This window comes from Xiphophorus couchianus, chromosome 15 (assembly GCF_001444195.1).
Source record: "Xiphophorus couchianus chromosome 15, X_couchianus-1.0, whole genome shotgun sequence".
NCBI classification, from domain to species: domain Eukaryota; kingdom Metazoa; phylum Chordata; class Actinopteri; order Cyprinodontiformes; family Poeciliidae; genus Xiphophorus; species Xiphophorus couchianus.
Window position 1 is genome coordinate 7898216 of NC_040242.1, and position 18844 is coordinate 7917059.

The 18844-nt window shown below is 36.4% G+C and overlaps 1 protein-coding gene across 1 annotated transcript in view; it reads right to left on the reverse strand.

The window, feature by feature from the left end:
• Window positions 1-1917: 1917 nt before the first annotated feature.
• The window catches only part of ppp2r5a (protein phosphatase 2, regulatory subunit B', alpha isoform), a 42175-nt gene continuing 25248 nt past the window's right edge, over window positions 1918-18844 (reverse strand). The window contains exons 3-13 of the mRNA XM_028040101.1: window positions 16603-16704; window positions 16406-16498; window positions 10140-10270; window positions 8558-8617; window positions 8209-8317; window positions 8066-8119; window positions 7881-7931; window positions 7668-7787; window positions 6115-6242; window positions 5315-5416; window positions 1918-3845 (exon numbers count right to left, since the gene is read on the reverse strand). Coding sequence (XP_027895902.1) covers window positions 3584-3845; window positions 5315-5416; window positions 6115-6242; window positions 7668-7787; window positions 7881-7931; window positions 8066-8119; window positions 8209-8317; window positions 8558-8617; window positions 10140-10270; window positions 16406-16498; window positions 16603-16704 — 1212 coding nt within the window. The 3' untranslated portion in view covers window positions 1918-3583. The remainder of the gene's footprint in view (window positions 3846-5314; window positions 5417-6114; window positions 6243-7667; window positions 7788-7880; window positions 7932-8065; window positions 8120-8208; window positions 8318-8557; window positions 8618-10139; window positions 10271-16405; window positions 16499-16602; window positions 16705-18844) is intronic.

Genomic DNA, 18844 nt, shown 5'->3' on the forward strand with positions numbered 1-18844 from the left:
TACCAACAATTCAACATAAAAAACAGGGTAAAATGTAAAAACAATTAAAAATCTGCAAAAATGCAGCTGCAAAGGTTTTCACATCCTTAAAATGATATTTTGTTGGAGCTTTTGATTTTATTTCAGCTTTCAGTTCTATTGGGCCCAGTCACTTGGCATCACTACAGTGACTGACCTGAAATAAAAGTCAGCTGTCCAGTTGAATCTTTCTGGCATTTGCTTGCTGAAGAACAAATCTTTCAGGATTAAGAAAACAACATAATGAGCTCAGACTGATGCAGAGCATCTGGAAGAGGAAGTCACATATTAGAGAGGAAAACCTGACGGAAACAACTGAATCATCACTTACGAGGGATACTGGAGGGTTGCTAGGAAACAACTCAATAATCTCAGTGTGCAGCTGAAATGTCTATATTTAGAAAAACTGTGTTACTGAGAATGACTCCTTATATTCATGTGATAAACTTGGCATGACTATTTTAAATATAATATATTTAGCAGCAAGAAGATGGGATGATTTATAGCTGCCTGAGCAGCAAAGTCTGCTTCAGCTCTTTGGCTTGTGACTAAATCTTTCAAAATGTTTCCACATGCCCAATTTAAGTCAAAGTTTAATGCATAATGAATTAAATTACAATTTGACAAGCTAAAAACCATTACCTCTTGGGAAAAAATCAGGAACATAAAGACATATTCAACCCTACAGGAACAATCATAGAAGTGAGTTTTAGATAATTTTCCTTTTGGGATAAAAAACTGTCAAAGTTTCAACAATCCAGTCGTAATTTAAGGAAAAACTGAATATTTCGGTTTTAAACTCATTCTTTATTACAACCTCACTGTGGGATGCACCAGTAGCACTGCCTTAGAAACAGACCCACAGAATGATGCTGCCTCCACCATGCTTGGCATGACATGCTCTTCGGTTTCAAAGCCTCATTTTGACTCCTAGAAATGATCACACTTTGACTTGGCGAAAATAGTTTGGATTAATTAGCTTGTGGAGGTGATGACCACAAAAACTTAAAAACAAAAATAGTAGATTTTCAAAGTATAAATCTGTAAAACCACACATTACAAATACCTTAAATGTCCAGAACTTTCTTTTAAAGCGGTCTTTATTAACAGTTCCTTATGTTTTATGACGTTGTCTGCTTTTTCCTCGTTTTTAGTCCTTTGTACCCGACTACAACGGCATGCTGCTGTGCGTGCTTAAAAAAAATGACAAAAAACAAAACAAATGAACAGTCACAAGAATTATGAAAGCAATTCAGAAAAGACAGAGGAAGAATTTCTGCTGGTAAAATAGTTTTTAAAAAATCCTTACTTTATGTCACATTACCGCCAAAAACATGAATGCAATTCACTAGAATTTATTTGGTTACGGTCTCTGATGATGTTTAGAGGACATTAAAGAAGAAAGCATCAAAAAGACCAAGAACTATGGCAGATGAGTGTGGGAATAAGTTGTAAGGAGGTTTAACACTAGGAGTACTAGGTTTTCGACCTAGTACGAAAACCTAGTACTCCTAGTGTTAAAGCAAAGTTAGGTGACAAAACATCTTAAGATTTGAGCATCTCACACAGATCTGTTCAATCTGAAGTGTGTGACAGAATTGCAAACCCACCAGGGCACACTTTCGGTAGTTGAACTTGGAGACAGAAAAAGAGTAGCTTTAATGAGTAGCAAATGTCCTTGGTATGTAGTTTTCCATGTCAACTTCATACTTATTCTTATAAAATCTCATTAAAACTTGTGGTTGTCACATGACAAAGCAGGAACATTTGAATATGAATCCTTTTCCAAGGCATTATTTAAAATAAGTAGAAACTTTGCACCCCCTGCTGATCTTAACAGAAAACTGCAATGTTTCACCAAAAAAAAAAAGAAAGAAAAAGAAACAGTTACGCTTTGAATAGAAAGATAAAGTAGACTTTATTTGATGGTGAAACCCAAACAGTGTCTGTGATTACAAAACAGGTTCCCCGTTTTAAAGTTCACAGAGGCTGGAATGCTGTACTGACAAAAAGGCATCAGAGAAGACCGACAGATGAACTGAACAGAGCAGAAACAATAGCAGACATCAAGTTCAGAGGGAACACCATTCAGCACTGGCTCTCAGAAGTCTTTCCTATAAACTGTGGAGGTCAGGGGTCGCGCTTTTCACATCATGTTTGAGCTCCCAAGATCAGACGCGTCGGGCGAAAAGTCACGGATGGTCTGGATTTCTCATCTTTCATGGGTTTTCTGGTGCAATATTCTTGGTAAGAGAGTAACAGTACGTCTAGTTTAGCACCAGGAAGGAGCCGAGACGATTTTAACTGTTGCTCAACCACAGCAACGTCGAAGCCGAGTGGCATTTCCCTGTAAGTAGCCTCCAAGCTCAATAAATACACTCCAAAAATACACAGAAGCTTATTATGCATCCCATTCCTGGATGACCCAAAAATATTCATCTTCATCAATGCTCAGGCTTTTGTTTTTTTTTGGGTCTGTTTAGATTAACGGTTTTAAAGGAACAAGTCGTTATAGTGGTAAATGTTTGCTGTCTGTGTTGCGTTATTTAATACTTTTAATTTTCTTGTAATGTATATTCTCAATAAAGCATGTAAATGTTTTATTGAGAATATGCAAGAAAATGTGTTAATTAGTGTGCTTTTTAAATTTAATTTGGTAGATTTTTTATTCTCAGGACAGAGCCATCGTTTACAAGCGCAAAGTTGAAATGCTGAGCTAATCCTTTAAATCAAAAAATTTATTTTTTGAATATCGAAAGCCCTTTTCTCAATACTTTAGTGTGACTCCTTTTATAAACAGTGACAAGTGTATTAGCTTCATGTTTTCACCAAGATGAAAAAGTATTTACCAACACCTGAAACCACAAAAATAGGCTAAAAAAATATTACATTTACCTTAAGTATTAATCACTTTTAAATTTTTTGTCTAAAGCAGAGTGATTTCAGGAATAATATCTGCTTATCATAAATCATTTATGGCCATGATTCTTCGTCTCCTCACAATTTTTAAAAATTTTTTTGCATATAAACAGCTCTCTGTATAAATATATATACGGGTGTTTGTATTTATCTGGGTCTGGTCCCATGTGCGAAGAACAAAGAAAAACACTCCCAACATTCGAGTTCCCTTCTCGTTTCAGGTATGCACCTACAGGTGTGGGCAGCGACGAGGAAAAGCACATTAAAAATAGACATCTTTAAATAGCTGTTCGGCTTGTTTACTTCTAAGTGCAGCACGGTTGGAAATTCAAGTCATCATTTCCTCTCCTTCCCATGTATCATACACCGAGCACGAGAAAAAGAAAACATTACCGATTAGGAAACTAGACGTGGAAGGATACAGCTCTGATCAGACATATAAACATACGGCAGCCACATTGTAACATCCAAAAAAAATAGTCTCAAGAGGAAATATATATTTATATATACAAAGAACTGCTGGTGTTCTTTGTAGAGCTAAGATTTATTATACTGCTGAGGTGTAATTTGTGTTACATCCTTGTTAATCTTCCTCCAACGGTCCTGAAAGTTGAAGCGCTTCAGAATAAAAAGCCGCCATCCGCTGTCATTTGGCACATGAGACGCTCTCGCAGGCTATATCGGTAGCGTCTTGATGGAGGTCTTCCATGATGACGGCAGTATCTTCAACATCGCTGCTGCTCTCCAGGGTTTCATTATTGTTGTTGTTGTTGTTGTTGTTACTGTTGTTGTTGTTAAGGGCTGCAGGTGACCCGTGGCTGTTGTTCTGGATTTCAGAGGCGCGGCTGACCTGCAGCTCCTCCAGCTTCCTCCACAGCTCGTCCCGTTCCTGCTCCTTCATCATCTCTCTGGAAAAACAAAACAATGCATATTCAGACAACCAACTTAATACAAAATGCTGAAATATTGATGCCTTTTTTTCCTTTTTTTAATTCACCTCTGAAATGGATTTAATTAATTATGCTTGTAATCTTTGCACAAACTATTAAAAACATGTAGGGCTGAAACGATTCCTCGAGTGATTCGATTATTAAAATTCCTCGAGGAAAATTTATCTGCCTCGAACCTTCGTTAAGTTATATTTTATTATTTAATGCACCGTGTTCCAGCCGGGTTATTACTTGCGCTACCCAGCGCTCTCAGTTCCGCCAGAGTTGTTGACGAAAGCTAAGTGTTAGCAGCATAACATCCAGTTTTCAAGTTTGGCCTGGGAGGATTTTATTGATTGATAATATCTGGGTCTTTGTCGTTTTTCGGGGGACCGATAAGCATCCTTAAAATGCTTATTAAATGCCTGGAGTACGGTAGTCTTTTCTCCTCCCAGAGCTGCTTCCTGGTGGCCGGTTCAGAGCGAACAGCAGTGAAGAGCGCTGCATGTTTATTTATACAGGTGAGCGGATAGACTGAACACTGTGGGTTGCTGTGCATTAGATGATTAACGCAAGTGTAGCTTTACAGACGAACAGGAAAATTTATTTCATATCATCACGGTCTCAACAAATGGGTGGCGGAGCCGACGCCCTGAAAACATGAATTCTAACCGAGGAAAAAGTTTGGCCATCCTACCAGCTAATTGTTAATTGCATCCTTGTCTGAAATAAATATAGTGAACGTATTTTCCCACTCCTCACTTTCAGCAAGGCCAACTGACAGCTACAATATTTGTCGATAGTTTTTTTCCTCGAACAGTATTGATTTTTCATCCATGAGTATCAAAAGATTAAATCCTACTTTGAGTTTATGTCAAATCCACATGAATTAAATGACAGCTATCACACATGACATTTTTTTACCCAGCTGCACATGTACATTAAAAATGAGACACAATGAAACATTCATTTACGATTAATTAATTAAATAAAGAAATGAAATAGATAAATTACATTATATAAATGAATAAGCCCAAACATTTTCTCTCTCTGGATAACCAAATAAACAAAGCCACACAATTAACACTTAAACAAAGCAAATAAATAAACAAAACAATAGTTATTACACCAGCATTACACCATCAGTTCAATTAATTCAATCCAAGAATATGGGACATTCACAAAATGTCACCAAAATCACTCTGTCCCTCTAAAATTTTTCCGAAAATTGTAAAAATGTATCGAATCGCATCACTTGCCAAATATCGTGATATGCATCGTATTGTGAACAGAGTACTGTATCGTATTGTATTGTGAGAATAGTGTATCGCTACAGCCTTATTGTTGAGTAGGTAAAAAAAAGTTTTGGTGATATTAGTCTTTAAAAATTATGAAAACTGTCACCAATATTTGATATTGGGGGTAAATGGAGGTTTAATGCTTCTTACCGCTGCTTTTGTGCTTTATAGGAAGCTGTCAGTTCGTCAAACAGAGGGCAGTTCATCTCCATCAGCGTCTTCAGGACGTTGTAGATCAAAGCCACAATTGTCCTAAAACAGAAAAAATACTCAAGAGCTTCAGGAAGACTGTTCACAAACTGGATTTAACTTTTAAAACAAATTTTATTATTATGTCAACCTTTAAATTATTTAAGCTTTTCTTTGGACTTTTGCTGCCTATATTCACTCAGCCAGTCCTTTTTAAGTTAATCTAGTTAACATGTATGATGAAAAAAAATAAAAATAAAACAATTAAATTGATATAATGGCATCTTAAAATAATTTTTTTTAGTCTTGGAATTATTACACCACAAGAACAATTGACCAAAGAGACAATATTTTCTTAAGGACATAAACATAAGTGTATGTGTACAAATTCAAACATGCCTCTATTATTTTTCTGAAAGGCAGAAAGTGTATGAAGAAAACAAAAACTTGTGCTAAATTATCTGTGACAAACATGATGATAGCACCATCATGTTTGATATATATAAACTGTATATGTACATATAAACATATACAGTTTATATGTGTGCATACAGTTCATTAAACTGTGTGCATATAAACACAGATTTAAAAACAGACCACACAAGGTTTATGTGCATGAAAGCTCATCTTTACGGTTACTCAAAATTAAGTTTAAATAAAAATGTCCTTTTTCTGTTCTTTTATTTAAATAACTAGTTTATGTAATCAGTCCCCGTCCTCCTTAAGATTATTTTTACACCTCCTACAGCAACAGTACATACTGGTTCCAGTGCTCTTTAGAGATTTTGTACAAGCTGCTGAACATGATGGGAAGGATCTTATCGATGTTCTCCTCGATGAGGCTGAGGATGTACTCGTTGTTCCAGAAGTACAGCGCCCGCTCTGCTACCTGTCAGGACACACAGAGGGAACTTCAGAAAAACAAAACAACCATTTTTTAAAAAATTTTTTTTATCTAAAACGAGTTTCAAATATCAACAAATCAAAGCTCACAACATTAAAAACTCCTAACACAAAGCTTTTGAATCTATTAGTCTCCTCTTTATTAAAGGTCTGAGTTTAATTAGAAAGCAGAAACATTTTTATGTCTAATGAACATTTGACACCTAATGAAGCATCTAATGCTGAAAGCCTGTTTTTTGTCGGGAAAGGTCAAACAATAAAAGAGATTGGATCTCTGAGAAGCTAAAATCATCCACAAACTTTTTATTTATAACAATTAGTAATAATGGCACCTACAGCTCCACCTTCTTCAAGTAAGCAGAGTCTGCTTATGTAAAACAGGTTAACATTCCCAAAACTGTTCCTAAAAACTCAATTTAATCTGGAAAAAGTAACATTTAAAAAGGTTTAATGTGTATTTATGCAGTAAAACACTATTACAGATTTACAACAAATCTCATTATAAGTCATTTGTGACCTAAAGATATATATATATATATATATATATATATATATATAAAAAGTCAAACATTGTCACATCTTGCACATCTTGTCCAGTGACCCGGTTACTGACCACAGCTTTAGAAGCTTTATAAAATAAACCTTTGCTACGCTCCTCACCAATATTTACGGTCTCATTTGCCTGAGGGTAATTTCTCTACTTTGTGCTCAGTAATTAAAAGTTTCTGTTTTTCTGCTCATCCTTACAGGTAAAAAGTTCTTCTTTAAGAACAGGTGAGACTACATCTGGAAATAAACGCAAGGTTGTTTGGCACTGAGAGACAATTTGAGACTTTTCTTTAATAACTAGGCAGGTTTTCTGGCGGCGTACCATTTGTAAAAAACAAGCGTCTTTAAAACAAAGAAAATACATTCATTAAGCAAATTCTTTCTTATTTCTGGCTATGTTTGCCTATGGTTTAACCAGTGTTGCAAAAAAGACTGAAGCAACTAATTTGTAGAGATGAAAACATTTACTCCAAGTCTAAAAGGTCTGAAAATAAACCTTTTTTGGCCCACACTTATTTAGACCTGAAATAAATCAAACTTCAAGCATTCAGAAAAAAGGAACTATGGTAAACTGATGCAAATCAAAGAATTACATCTCTTCAGTTAATTTAGTGATATGCACAAAGGTCTGAGGAAAGTACAATTGCCTGAAAATATTATGAGCAAGCATTGCTGGTAACTTAAAATTCCATCTGACTAAAAACAAGTTGATTTAAATGAACAGTAAACTCTATATTAATAAAAAGTTTCAGTGTTTAGTCTCTGTGTAAAAGTTCATGTTCTTCTGTTAGGTAATGATGTTAACTAAAACCTTTTAGGGTTTAAAAAGATCCTTCCATACATCTGTGTATTTTGAGCTTACCTGAAAATGTGGGTTGGACACACATTTAGCAATCTGCTTGAATAATGGCTCTTGGATCTTTTTAAACTGCGATGGTTCGATGACATCCAGGATCTCCTCTATTTCGCCCAGGAACATCACCTAAGTGGGAAGGTGAAAATTACAACAAAAAAAAAAAACTAGCACCACATAGCAGACAGAAATAGCTGAAAACTGCACAGAGACGAAGAATACCTCTTTTTGGCTGCAGGTTTTCGGCCAGAACTTCAACAGGCCACGGATCACCTTTAGAGACAACAGAAATTCTGTTTTATGCTCATTCGTGTGGGTGGTTTCTAGTAACCACTATAAAATAATTCGCTGCAGCAGACTAATCTAGTGCAGTGAGCTTTGAGTGGGAGGAAGGATAAAAACAGTACCGGCTCGGTAAGCGTGGGATCTTTCTCCAGGAACTGAACCACACAGTAAGCCAGCTGAAGTACAGAAAAAAAAAACATGCATTTTCATTTCCAAGCCACTAGAAGGTGCTGCAATACAGAGATCAGAATTTTTTTTTTTCTACCTGTGCATGGAAAAGGGACAATGCTTTAGCTGTGTGCAACGGGATGAGCACCTTCATCAGGAACTGCTTGTGCTCTGCTTTCAGGGGCAACGCGAAACCGTTGATGATACTGTAAACAAAAAACAGGCCTCGCTAGATTACAGAAAATACAAAGAAATCCCATCAGCAGAACGGCTGTTTTCCAAACAGCATGCTCTGAAATACTGATCTCATTCTGTTCATGCCTACAAACCAGATCAGGACACAATCAAATGTACCACCATGTACAGAGACAGATTAAATCAGCATAATCAGTTTTATTTATAACAAAAAAAACCCCAAAAAACCTTTTATTTTAATCTTCCCTCACCTTCCGAGGATCTCCAGCAGTTCAGCCACACCATTAAAGTGTTCGGTTTCATAAATGAACCTTGAGAGAAAGAAAAAAAACAAGCAAAGATATAACATTATTAAAACACGAAACTTTAAAACTGGAGGAGATTAATCAGATTACTTGAATCTGAGTGAATTTAAAAATACTGTTGAACTGACTAACATACAGAATAAATAAGTGAAAACTTTATAAACTCCAGGTTTTCTGAAAGCAATATATGGTTTATGAAACAAACATGAACAACGTGTGCTTAAGAAAAACTAAAAATATTTGAGGATTTAAGGCAGCAGAAAAGAGGCTTTGTTTAAGTTATGAGAAATCAAACTTAACTTGTCTTCAAAAACAAAACCAAGAGAAAAATGCAACGGAAACAAAGAATTTATAGATTTAATTACACATGAAAAGGTTCAGGAACAGGAAAACCGTAGGAAAAAGAAAACTGCCACTTCAACAAGGGCCCTTCTAATGTCCTCTATTTTGATTTATTTTCTGAACAATGCAGTGGGAGCATCATCAGACCTGAAAGTCCCTCCTACTCTACAATAATAAACTGATGGATAAAATCATTTCTAAAAGTCTCAAACACAGTTGGTTTTATTTCAAAGCGAAATAAGAGTTGCATCATACTGTAGGACAACTTTTAAGAACCATATTGCTGACAAAAATGCAATTTTATGACTATAACTGTTATTTTTGGTACTTTATTGATCCAACAACAATAAAAACTGTGCACAAAGATCCAATTTAAATCACTTTTTTACTCAAATATCTTTAAATGATTCTTATGTTTGATTGAAAATGACTGAAATAGTAGCTGTAGTAAAAAAAATCAGAGTTGAAAACTATTGACACTACTATAAAAAATTATAGAAATATCAGTCTCCTTGGAAGGGAAATTTTAGGAAACGAGGGCCAGCTCAAACGTTTTGCAGAGTAATATCCATATGAAAAAGGAAAATCTGAATCAGGTGTCACCACGACAAAGAAACAAACAAAAATAATCAATGAGCTATACATAATTCACCTTCACCTGTTTGATAAAGCATTTCCATCTGTCTGCTATGTACAGAGCCTGACAACTGTGGCCCTATTTATATTCTCCGTGGCAGATGGCCAACGTCGGGGTCACCCGTTTTGCCACCTCGCCCGTTGGAAACGACATCAAGCGTTCCCTGCCTCAATCATCCAAAGCTCATTGTCACACAGCAACAGCAGCAATAAAGCTGCAGAGAACCGCTGGTAAGAATAAGTGATGCTTCTCACTCACAGCTTCGAGTCTCCTTAGTAATCAGGAGGGAATCTGAGCTGTTAAGATGAAAATTAATAAGTTATGCTCATTACTGGAAACTACACCTGGATTAAAAGAAACAAGAGACTTTCTGGGTAAAGTCAGAGATTGAGCAGACATTTATAACAGACTTTTCCATTCTGTATTTATCTTTTGATAAATGATAACATTTTCATTTTCTGGAATGTATTCCACACAAATGAACCTGTCCATATTTCTATGCAGCATTTATCAGTGAAAGACGTGCTTCTCTGCGAATTTTTAACTCACTTCAGGAAGATGTTGTTGATCTGCTTCCTGATGAAGGCTCTCAAGCCCAGAAATTTTCCGTAAATCCGATGGAGAATAGTCTTCAGGAAGTCCCGCTCCCTCGGGTCCTCGCTGTCAAACAGCTCCAGCAGCTGCAGAAAGAAGAATAATCTTATCAAAACTTATTGACTTATTAGCAAACATCAGGAAAAAAGGTAATCTATTTGAGTTTTGTTTTTAAGAAAATCCTTCATTTTGTTTGAGAAGCCAACAGAAACATCCTCCATAATCTGGTGAGCTAAAAACAGACATTACAAGTCATAAAGGATTTGAGTCCTTTATGACTCAAATACACTCCCTTTACTACATCCCAATACATGTGTAAGCTCATATAATAACTCCTCTTGGTGGTGTCAGACCACGTCATGTTGCTTGAGTCCCAAATATCCTAAAAATGTCTTGGATTACTAACTGTAATGCAGCTAAGTGGCGACTGTTTCCAGACAAAGTATGAATAATCAAGCTTTGTTTTACCAGAAACTCACACTTTACTTCCCATGCACACAGTACATGTGCCTGAGCGCTCAATAATGTAAACAGCCTTCAAGCCCCCAGAATTAAGCAGCTATTTACAGACATGTGATGAGTCATCATTACAATTCAGTTTGAGGAAAGCAAAGTCAAAGCCACCGAAATAAAAAAGTAGCGTTTGTGGGTTTTGTGCTCATCTTCTGCTCGCATTTTACAGCCACCTTGGTGAGAGGGCAGACAGCTTGTTTCTATCCCAGTTTACTGCCAAGGAAAAGACTTCACCATGTTTGTGCACGCTTTTTTTCCTCTGCTGATTTAAATGCATTCAGCTGTTCTGTGTCATCCAATGGCGCAAGCAATCTTACTGTTGCAACCGAGTATTGCGACTGTAGATTTGCACAAGGATGCAAATGTTTTCATGTTATTACCTCTTGCTCCACAGGAAATTTTAAGCATCATTTTATAACCTTACATACAATCATTTAAAAGCTGGTGAAGTTGGCAGCCGATGTTGGACGAGTTTTTAGAAACGATGCATTCAAAACCAAAACTAACAAAACCAGCAGAAACTTCTCCATAATATATGTAATGTCAGAATTTAACACCACTTTAGGCATCACCAGATCATGATGTTGCCACCAAGTTTCATAGAGGACCTAGTGAGAGGTCAGACCTTTGGTACTTTATTGATCTAGTGAGTTAGGGGTGATTTGCATGTGGTTGTCCTGTCATCAAATTCCAGCAGATTTAACGCGATCCTCTTCACTGCTTCTGTGGTTCATTTTCTGCTTGCCTGTCAGATCAGGTGGAGAATGTGTCTTGGTAGGCTTACAGATGTGTAAAACACTTTCCCCTGCTTTGAACTTCCTCATAACTTATCCCTGACCTGTCTGGTGTGTTGCTTATTTGCTAATGCTCTCTGAAAGCGGAGACCTTCGAAGGCTTTATTTAGGTAATTTAAAAATATCACTATGAATTTCAGAAATGTCCACAGGTCAGGTTGTGTAACATCACAATATATGGAATAGTGGACAGACATGGATTTGTGAACGAATCTTACAAATGAAATGATGAATTTAAAAAAAGGCCTGGAAATATAAATATTTTGTCATACTCCATTGTTTCCTCCTTTTTCAGACCCAGACATAAATTAAATTCCAAACTTTTTCAGACCATAGGATCTCTGGATCTTCAAAGAACAGATTACACTGAAATTGAATTACATAAAAGTAAAAAGTTTCAATTAGGTGATGTGTGATGTAATGTATTTGGCATTATTGACAATCTTTCTAAAAATACAAAATTGCAAGCCTGCAAAGTGCAAACTAGATAACTAGTCAAGTGTGTGATTCTTGCAATACTCAACCTTGAGTCTGTTCAGAATAAATAATTAAAAACTATATATTTGAAAACATTCAGACTTTCATTGCATCATTTTGAACTAATGTGGTTACAGTTACATAAATACTGTACAGTGCTATTGTGATGATGTAAGTTGAGTCATTTAATTGTACTTGTGATGGTCAGGTAAATATTATTATTAGGATTTCTTTTGTGATAAAAGCATATTTGACAATGTGGTATAGTTAAACAACAGATTGATATGTGCATCATAAATTCCAGCAGCTCTGGTTATTCACTTGCAGTAGGCTTTCAAGAGTTACATAAGCACTCAATCAACACTGAAGTTGATCAATAATATTTAAATGGGATGTGCCATTGGGTCTGTGTTTATTATGAAATGAACACAGCCACAGCGTAATACAGGGGTGTTGGTTTCGCCTGAGGGGGAAACATCAATATTCAATCACAAAAGGTCACGCTAGGACGTTAGCTCTCAGCAAAGTCATCATGCAACAAATACACAGAACTGCTTATAAAAAAAATATGAGATCTAAGATGTTTTTATTACTGCACAATGTCATTGTTAATTATGACTGTTAAATTGTCACTCAAATGACTTTCTGATATGAGAGCAGCTTTCTATTTCTGTCTAAAACCTCAGGCTCTCGTTGACACTGGGTGGACAAAGTCAAATTAAAGGCTGCGCTCTTCATTTTCTCACCCTCTTTCATTCTTTCCAGTCAGATAAAAATCCATTTAATAAAAAAAAAATACTTAAAACAGAAAATATTTTGAACATAATTCTGGTGCAACCTGACAAGTGACTGAAGTTAAAGAGCAAGCTCATCCGACTTGTTTGCAAAGGCTCAACTGATCCAAACAGGATGACATCGAATAAACCACAGCCATGTTAACAACCTGCTTTTAAACAGCTCCTTTTTAACACCGGTAGTATAAATTTTGAAATTTATTGTGTTTCAATAAACTGTCTAAAATAGATATTCTTTTTTGGGATGCAGAAACTGCTAGAACATCCTAATCTGCAACAGACTCCAAGAAGACAACCCACTTGTTGAACCATTAGTTGAGGGTCAGCCAGATTGTTAAATGATTAAATATTGGAGCATCGTATGCTCATCATTTCAGAATGATGAAGTAGAAAATTATCAGCTGGGAAATACTTAAATACGGCAAAAAGAGGAACATTAATGCACTGAGTTGAGGGAAAGACATGTCCCTAGATATTGATCTGTGGTTATAAATAAATTGATTGGGACCGTGGACACAGGAAGAGTTCAATAAAAAAAAACATGTCTGATCATTATCTCACTACAGATGCCTATTATCAAACTTTTATCAATCTATATTCATTACATCACTCAACAAAGAGACAGAATGCACTGTTTTACAGAAATAACTATCATAATCATTAAGAAAATGAGCTAGCCTTGATATAAATACAGGCTACTACGCATTTTTATACAAACATTCCAGACTTTTCCAGACTCGGTGTTCCAGAGCTCGCAGCTGTAAAGCTCACCATAAATTTACAGTAAATATTTCTGCAGCTGGCAGGCTCTAAAAATGGAATATGTAAAACTAAAAATCTGGAAGAAGGGATACGAGAAAGGAAGGCAGGAATGAAGGACAACTTTTACATAATGCAATAGAGAACATCTGATAGTCTATTTGTATGGAATTACAAATATTTTCCATTTTCTTATTTTCAATTTCCATTATTGTTCAACATTACCTTAAATGTGTTTGCTATGCAGTCTAGAAATTTTATTATTTGGCAGCAGAAAATTATGGATGACTTTTAAACATTCATTTATATATGTTTCGTTAAGAAGTTGTATATCTGCAATATTGTATAGAACAGCCAAAAAGGTCATTTCTTTATGTTGGCCCATCCTTTGTCGCTACACCAGCTTTGACTATTGTGGAAACACTTTTGGAGACTGTTTAAGGGAATTGCTATACATTTTTCCAGAAGTGCATTTGTGAGGTCAGACATTAACGTTGGGCAAAAAGGTCCAATTGTTAGCTTCCCCTCCAGTTAATGCAAAGGTATTTTATGATGCTGAGGTCAGGACTCTATGCTGACTAATCATGTCCTTCCACACCAAACTCTCACCTATGCGTTTATAGACTTTGCTTCAGGCACTAGAGCGTAGTCATGTTGGAACAGGAGTGGGTCATTCCTAAACGATTCAAACAAAGTTGGGGGAGCGAAATTGTGCAACACACTGAAGTACCTTTCCACCAAGCTGAGGGGATGAGCCCAACTCCTAAAAAGCGGTCCCACAATAAAACCCTCTGCAACAAACTTTATACTTGAATCAGTCAGGTAAATACTCATCCGCTGGTTTTCCAGACAAAAAGGCATGATTTTCACTTTGGAAACCACGTCTCCACTACTCCAGAGTCCAGTACACCACTGCATCTGATGTTTTGCATTGAACCTAGTGATGTACGCTTGGATACAGCTGCTCGGCTATATCCTAAACCTTTTCTATGAAACTCTCCACGCATCTTTCCTGAGCTAATTTGAAAGCCAAATAAATTCTGGAGGTCTACATCTATTGACTCTGTATAAGTTTTGCGACCACATTTCAGATTTTACATGGGAAAAGCACTTTGTGGTAAAATTGCTGTCACTCCCAATTGCTCGCTATAATCCCACCAAGACTTGACTGTATAATATTTAGCAAAGGAAATTTGCCAACTGGACTTTTTGCACAGATGGCATCAACTGTGCTCCTAAAAGCGCATCATTCTTTCATGCAGGTATTGTACACGGTGGATATCAGCATTTTGAAGTTCAAAACTTAAAAAGGTGCATAAAGGCAAATGATTCATGATGAAATGATTTACCCCTAAAACACAATCCAATGGAGTTTAATGCATGTTCTGATCCAATTCAAAGCTCTTCAGTTACTGATAAAATATTCTAATCACAATTACTTTGGTGAATACTATTTAAGTTAAACAAAAAGAGTTCGAGCAAATTTTGAGAATGTGCCTAAATTGTTCTGTTGACATTTACCTCAATCATTTGGAGCCAAAACTGAAATTTACTAACTGTACACACCTGATTTGAAACAAAATGGGTTAAAGTGAGAAATTGACTACTACAAACCAAATGAAAATGGGACTTACAAAAAAAGAAGAAAGAGTGCTGTGTAGAAAGCTGAAAAGCACCATATATGCTTTATGGTCCTTCACTGACTCAAACATGAGTCAAGAATGCATTTTTCTACATTTGCAAAACTGTAAATGAAGTTTCACAACAGGGAAAAGACCACAAAATATATTGCTGCAAGTCCCTGGATCATCACATATCGGAAGCTCTTCACTTCTCTAATATTCATGGAACAGATTTTACCCAATCTATAAAAATGCTATCAAATTAAAAATAAAGACAGATGTCAAGTGGCTCATAAACCCAAACTAACTGGACACCAGAATAATCTACTAATCAACATGGTGAAATTCATGAGCAATGAAAGATTTTTGTCAGAGCTCAACTGGTAAAATGATGAAGTAATAATACACTGTGCACTAGATGTGGGTTTTACTTTAAATGAATATAAGCGTCTTGGGAGGGGGGAAAAAACCCAAAACACCCTCATTATAGTAAGCCACAAATTGAGGTTCCCCACAGCAACACAGAAAGGCACAGCTACGCTCTGTACAAAAAAGTTTAAAATACATCCCGACAACATGAATAAGCTTCACATATGGTTATTTTCCAGAATGTCGGCTGTTTTCTGATCCAGCATCACCAAAAGAGTAAAACAAACCAATAAAGTGGTGGAGCAGAAAAACGGACATAATGAGCCACAAAGAAAGCCACCAAATCTTCACTCAGTTTTTTTTTGTCTCCTTGTGAATCTCTGGCTCTCATGGCTGCAGCACATCTCACTGGGAAAGTTGTGTTTTATGATAATTGAAGTTAATCAGGCCTTTTCTGAGTGGCTTTTAGTGCCAGCCAGTGCTGGACCACACTCTTCTTCTCTCCTCCTGAAGAGTAAACAACAGGCAGCTATTTAAAGCTCACAAACGACTCACTCACATCATGGAAAGTCGAACCAGGCACCTCGGATGTGGCTCGGCAGACATTCCAAACCTTATAATGCCTGTTAGCAACTGCTACAAGACGTGAAGCATTCCTGAAGTAGGTGGGTGCTGAGCATGGACATATGTAGACGAGTTGCAGCAGATTGTCTGATTCAGCCACAAAAAGTGAAGTGTAGGCTGGTGAAATGCGGCGATAGCGTCTGCTCTACTTGACACATTTGAAATCTCCAACTTTCTTCATTTATATTTCCACACTGTGAGATACATTCACAAAACCTATATAATGCAACAAATTGGTAATGCATAACGTTCAGGAAAAATCCACCTACCTGTAGCACAAATTTCTGATCAATATATCGCTTTGCAATGCTGGGCTGAAAGTCTGGATTCTCCAAGAAGCGCAGCAGAAATTCATAGACCAGCTGGAAAGGAAAACAAAACATTTATAAAATAAAAACACTCTGCAATCACTCTGAAACAAAAGCATGAAATCTCAAGTGTAAGTGTAAAAGTTTAGAAAACATACTTGGATGTGAGGCCATGCAGCTTCTAAGGTGGGTTCATCCTCCTCTGGGTCGAAATCGGGATTGTCACTTGGTGGAAGAGCCCGGAAAATATTGGTGCTGATCTGCAGGGAGGAGGGGAAACAACATAAATTTTAATTAAAATAAAACAATCAAAATTTTTAATGAAGTAGAAAAATGCTGAAAAAACATCATTTCTGTGTTAATATATGATCCTATGTAAATATTTCGGCCTGGTATGGATCGTTGTTTTCCGTGTGTTTCATTACCTCTGTGATTAATGTCAAGCTCTTAACACAAGCATCTACTGGAGATGTTCCAGTGATGTTCAAACTTTGCCCCAACATTACAGATGCTTATCAACACTGCTACACCAGTCCTTCCTTCCTGTTAATAAACTGCATACTGTATTGTAGCGTGGTGTGGCTCTAAATGAATTTGCTTACAGCCCATTTGCATGCGTCACATCTCACATGCCGATGATTCTTCTGATAACATTTTGAAAATACAGTGCCTTGTATCTTATTAAGGTTCTTATGTGATAACACAAAATGTATAACTGTGATGTTCAAAGAAAGCAAAACACAACTTTAATTTTTTTCTTTCAAAAAATATTTGAGAAGAGGGACATGCATCTGTATCCAGTATCTAGAAAACTGGCACTCTTAAATAAAATCCAGTTCAACCAATTGATTTGGCATTACCCGTAGATATCCAAGCAAATATACGGGACAATTATTTATACTGATTTACTTGAATATGAAGTAAATGGAAAGTCTTATGAGGTTCTGTGTGTGGGTTTCTTAAAATAATTTGGGAGAGAAAGCAAACATGTGGAAGATGGTGTTCCGGTTAAATAAGGCAACAGTTACACTATTTGACCTACTTACAAATCATGTGTACCAACTATTTAGGAGAAAGTTCACACCCTACATCACCCTGGACGGAAAATACAGTCAGTCATAATGGTGGCATTTTGGGGTTGCTTTTGTGTCAATGGAAAAATTAATGGATCTTTATACAGGAAAATCCAGCGGGAAAATCTGTTAGCGGATGCAGAAGACAACACTGATCGAACTATGAGTCTAAATCTCAATGTTTTATAAAGGCCCAGTCAGAGAAAATATGTCAATCCAGTTGAGTTTTACGTGACAAGACTTAAAAATAATGCTATTCACGAATGCTCTCCATTTTATCTGACAGAACAGAAGTTAATTTGCAAAGAAGAAAGGGTTCAAATGCTTGTGTTTAGATGTACACAGCTGTGCAGAGCTAGTTAGTACTGAGACCCTCAAAAGCAGCTGAAATAGCAGAAAAAGGTGATGCAACAAAGTACTGAGTCAGAGGGGCTACAAAGGCATCACACCTTTTTGGACTTTGCTAACTTGGTTAAAAAAAAAAAAACACCATCTACATTTCTCTACATTCATTATACACAACTTTGTGTTGCTCTATCACACGCAATCCCAGTGAAACATTTAGAATAATGTTGGTGAAAAGTCACTAAGCAGCCTGAGCCACCTTTTGATTATAGCAAAAATAATTAATGTTACTGAAACAGAAGGGCAACTGACAGACTATTACAAATTCTGCATCTGCCACAATCTTTTAATAAAATTCTGCAACGAAGACAGTCACTGTAGACAGGTCGCTGCCACCTCTATCCCCCGTATTGTTATTTTTAGCTAGGGTAAATTTGAGAGTGATAAACACACACACAAGCAGAGGGGAGCTAGAAAAGCCAGTGTTATGTGATTGGATGGACAAAGTCACGCTGAAGTGATAGAGGCAACATCAAATTAAGTATTGGCAGCTGGAAAATCCAGCTGACACTAATGGGAGAGGAAGGCAGCAAAGGAGTTTTAAACCTCAACAAACTGAAAAACAAATGGAAAATCAAGAAAAACCTTTTCATCTAAGTAGTTTCTGAAGCAGCTGGCAGCAACATCACAGAGGGAAAAGTTGAAAACATTTACTGATGGCCTAATAACAGCCAACTAATAAAATCCACACAGCTGTTAGCCTAATTGAAATTTGTAATCAGACATGAATGACTTGTGATAAATTGGGAATACCAAAACATCAACTAATACACGACTTAAGTTCTTAATATGCATGCTTCTTTTTGCAAAGTGCTGGGTTTTATTTAACAGTTTATCTGCCATATTAGCACAAAAACTTCACCAATGTAACGACAGTTATGTCTCACAAAAAAAGAAATTTAAAAATTAAAAAATAAAAACT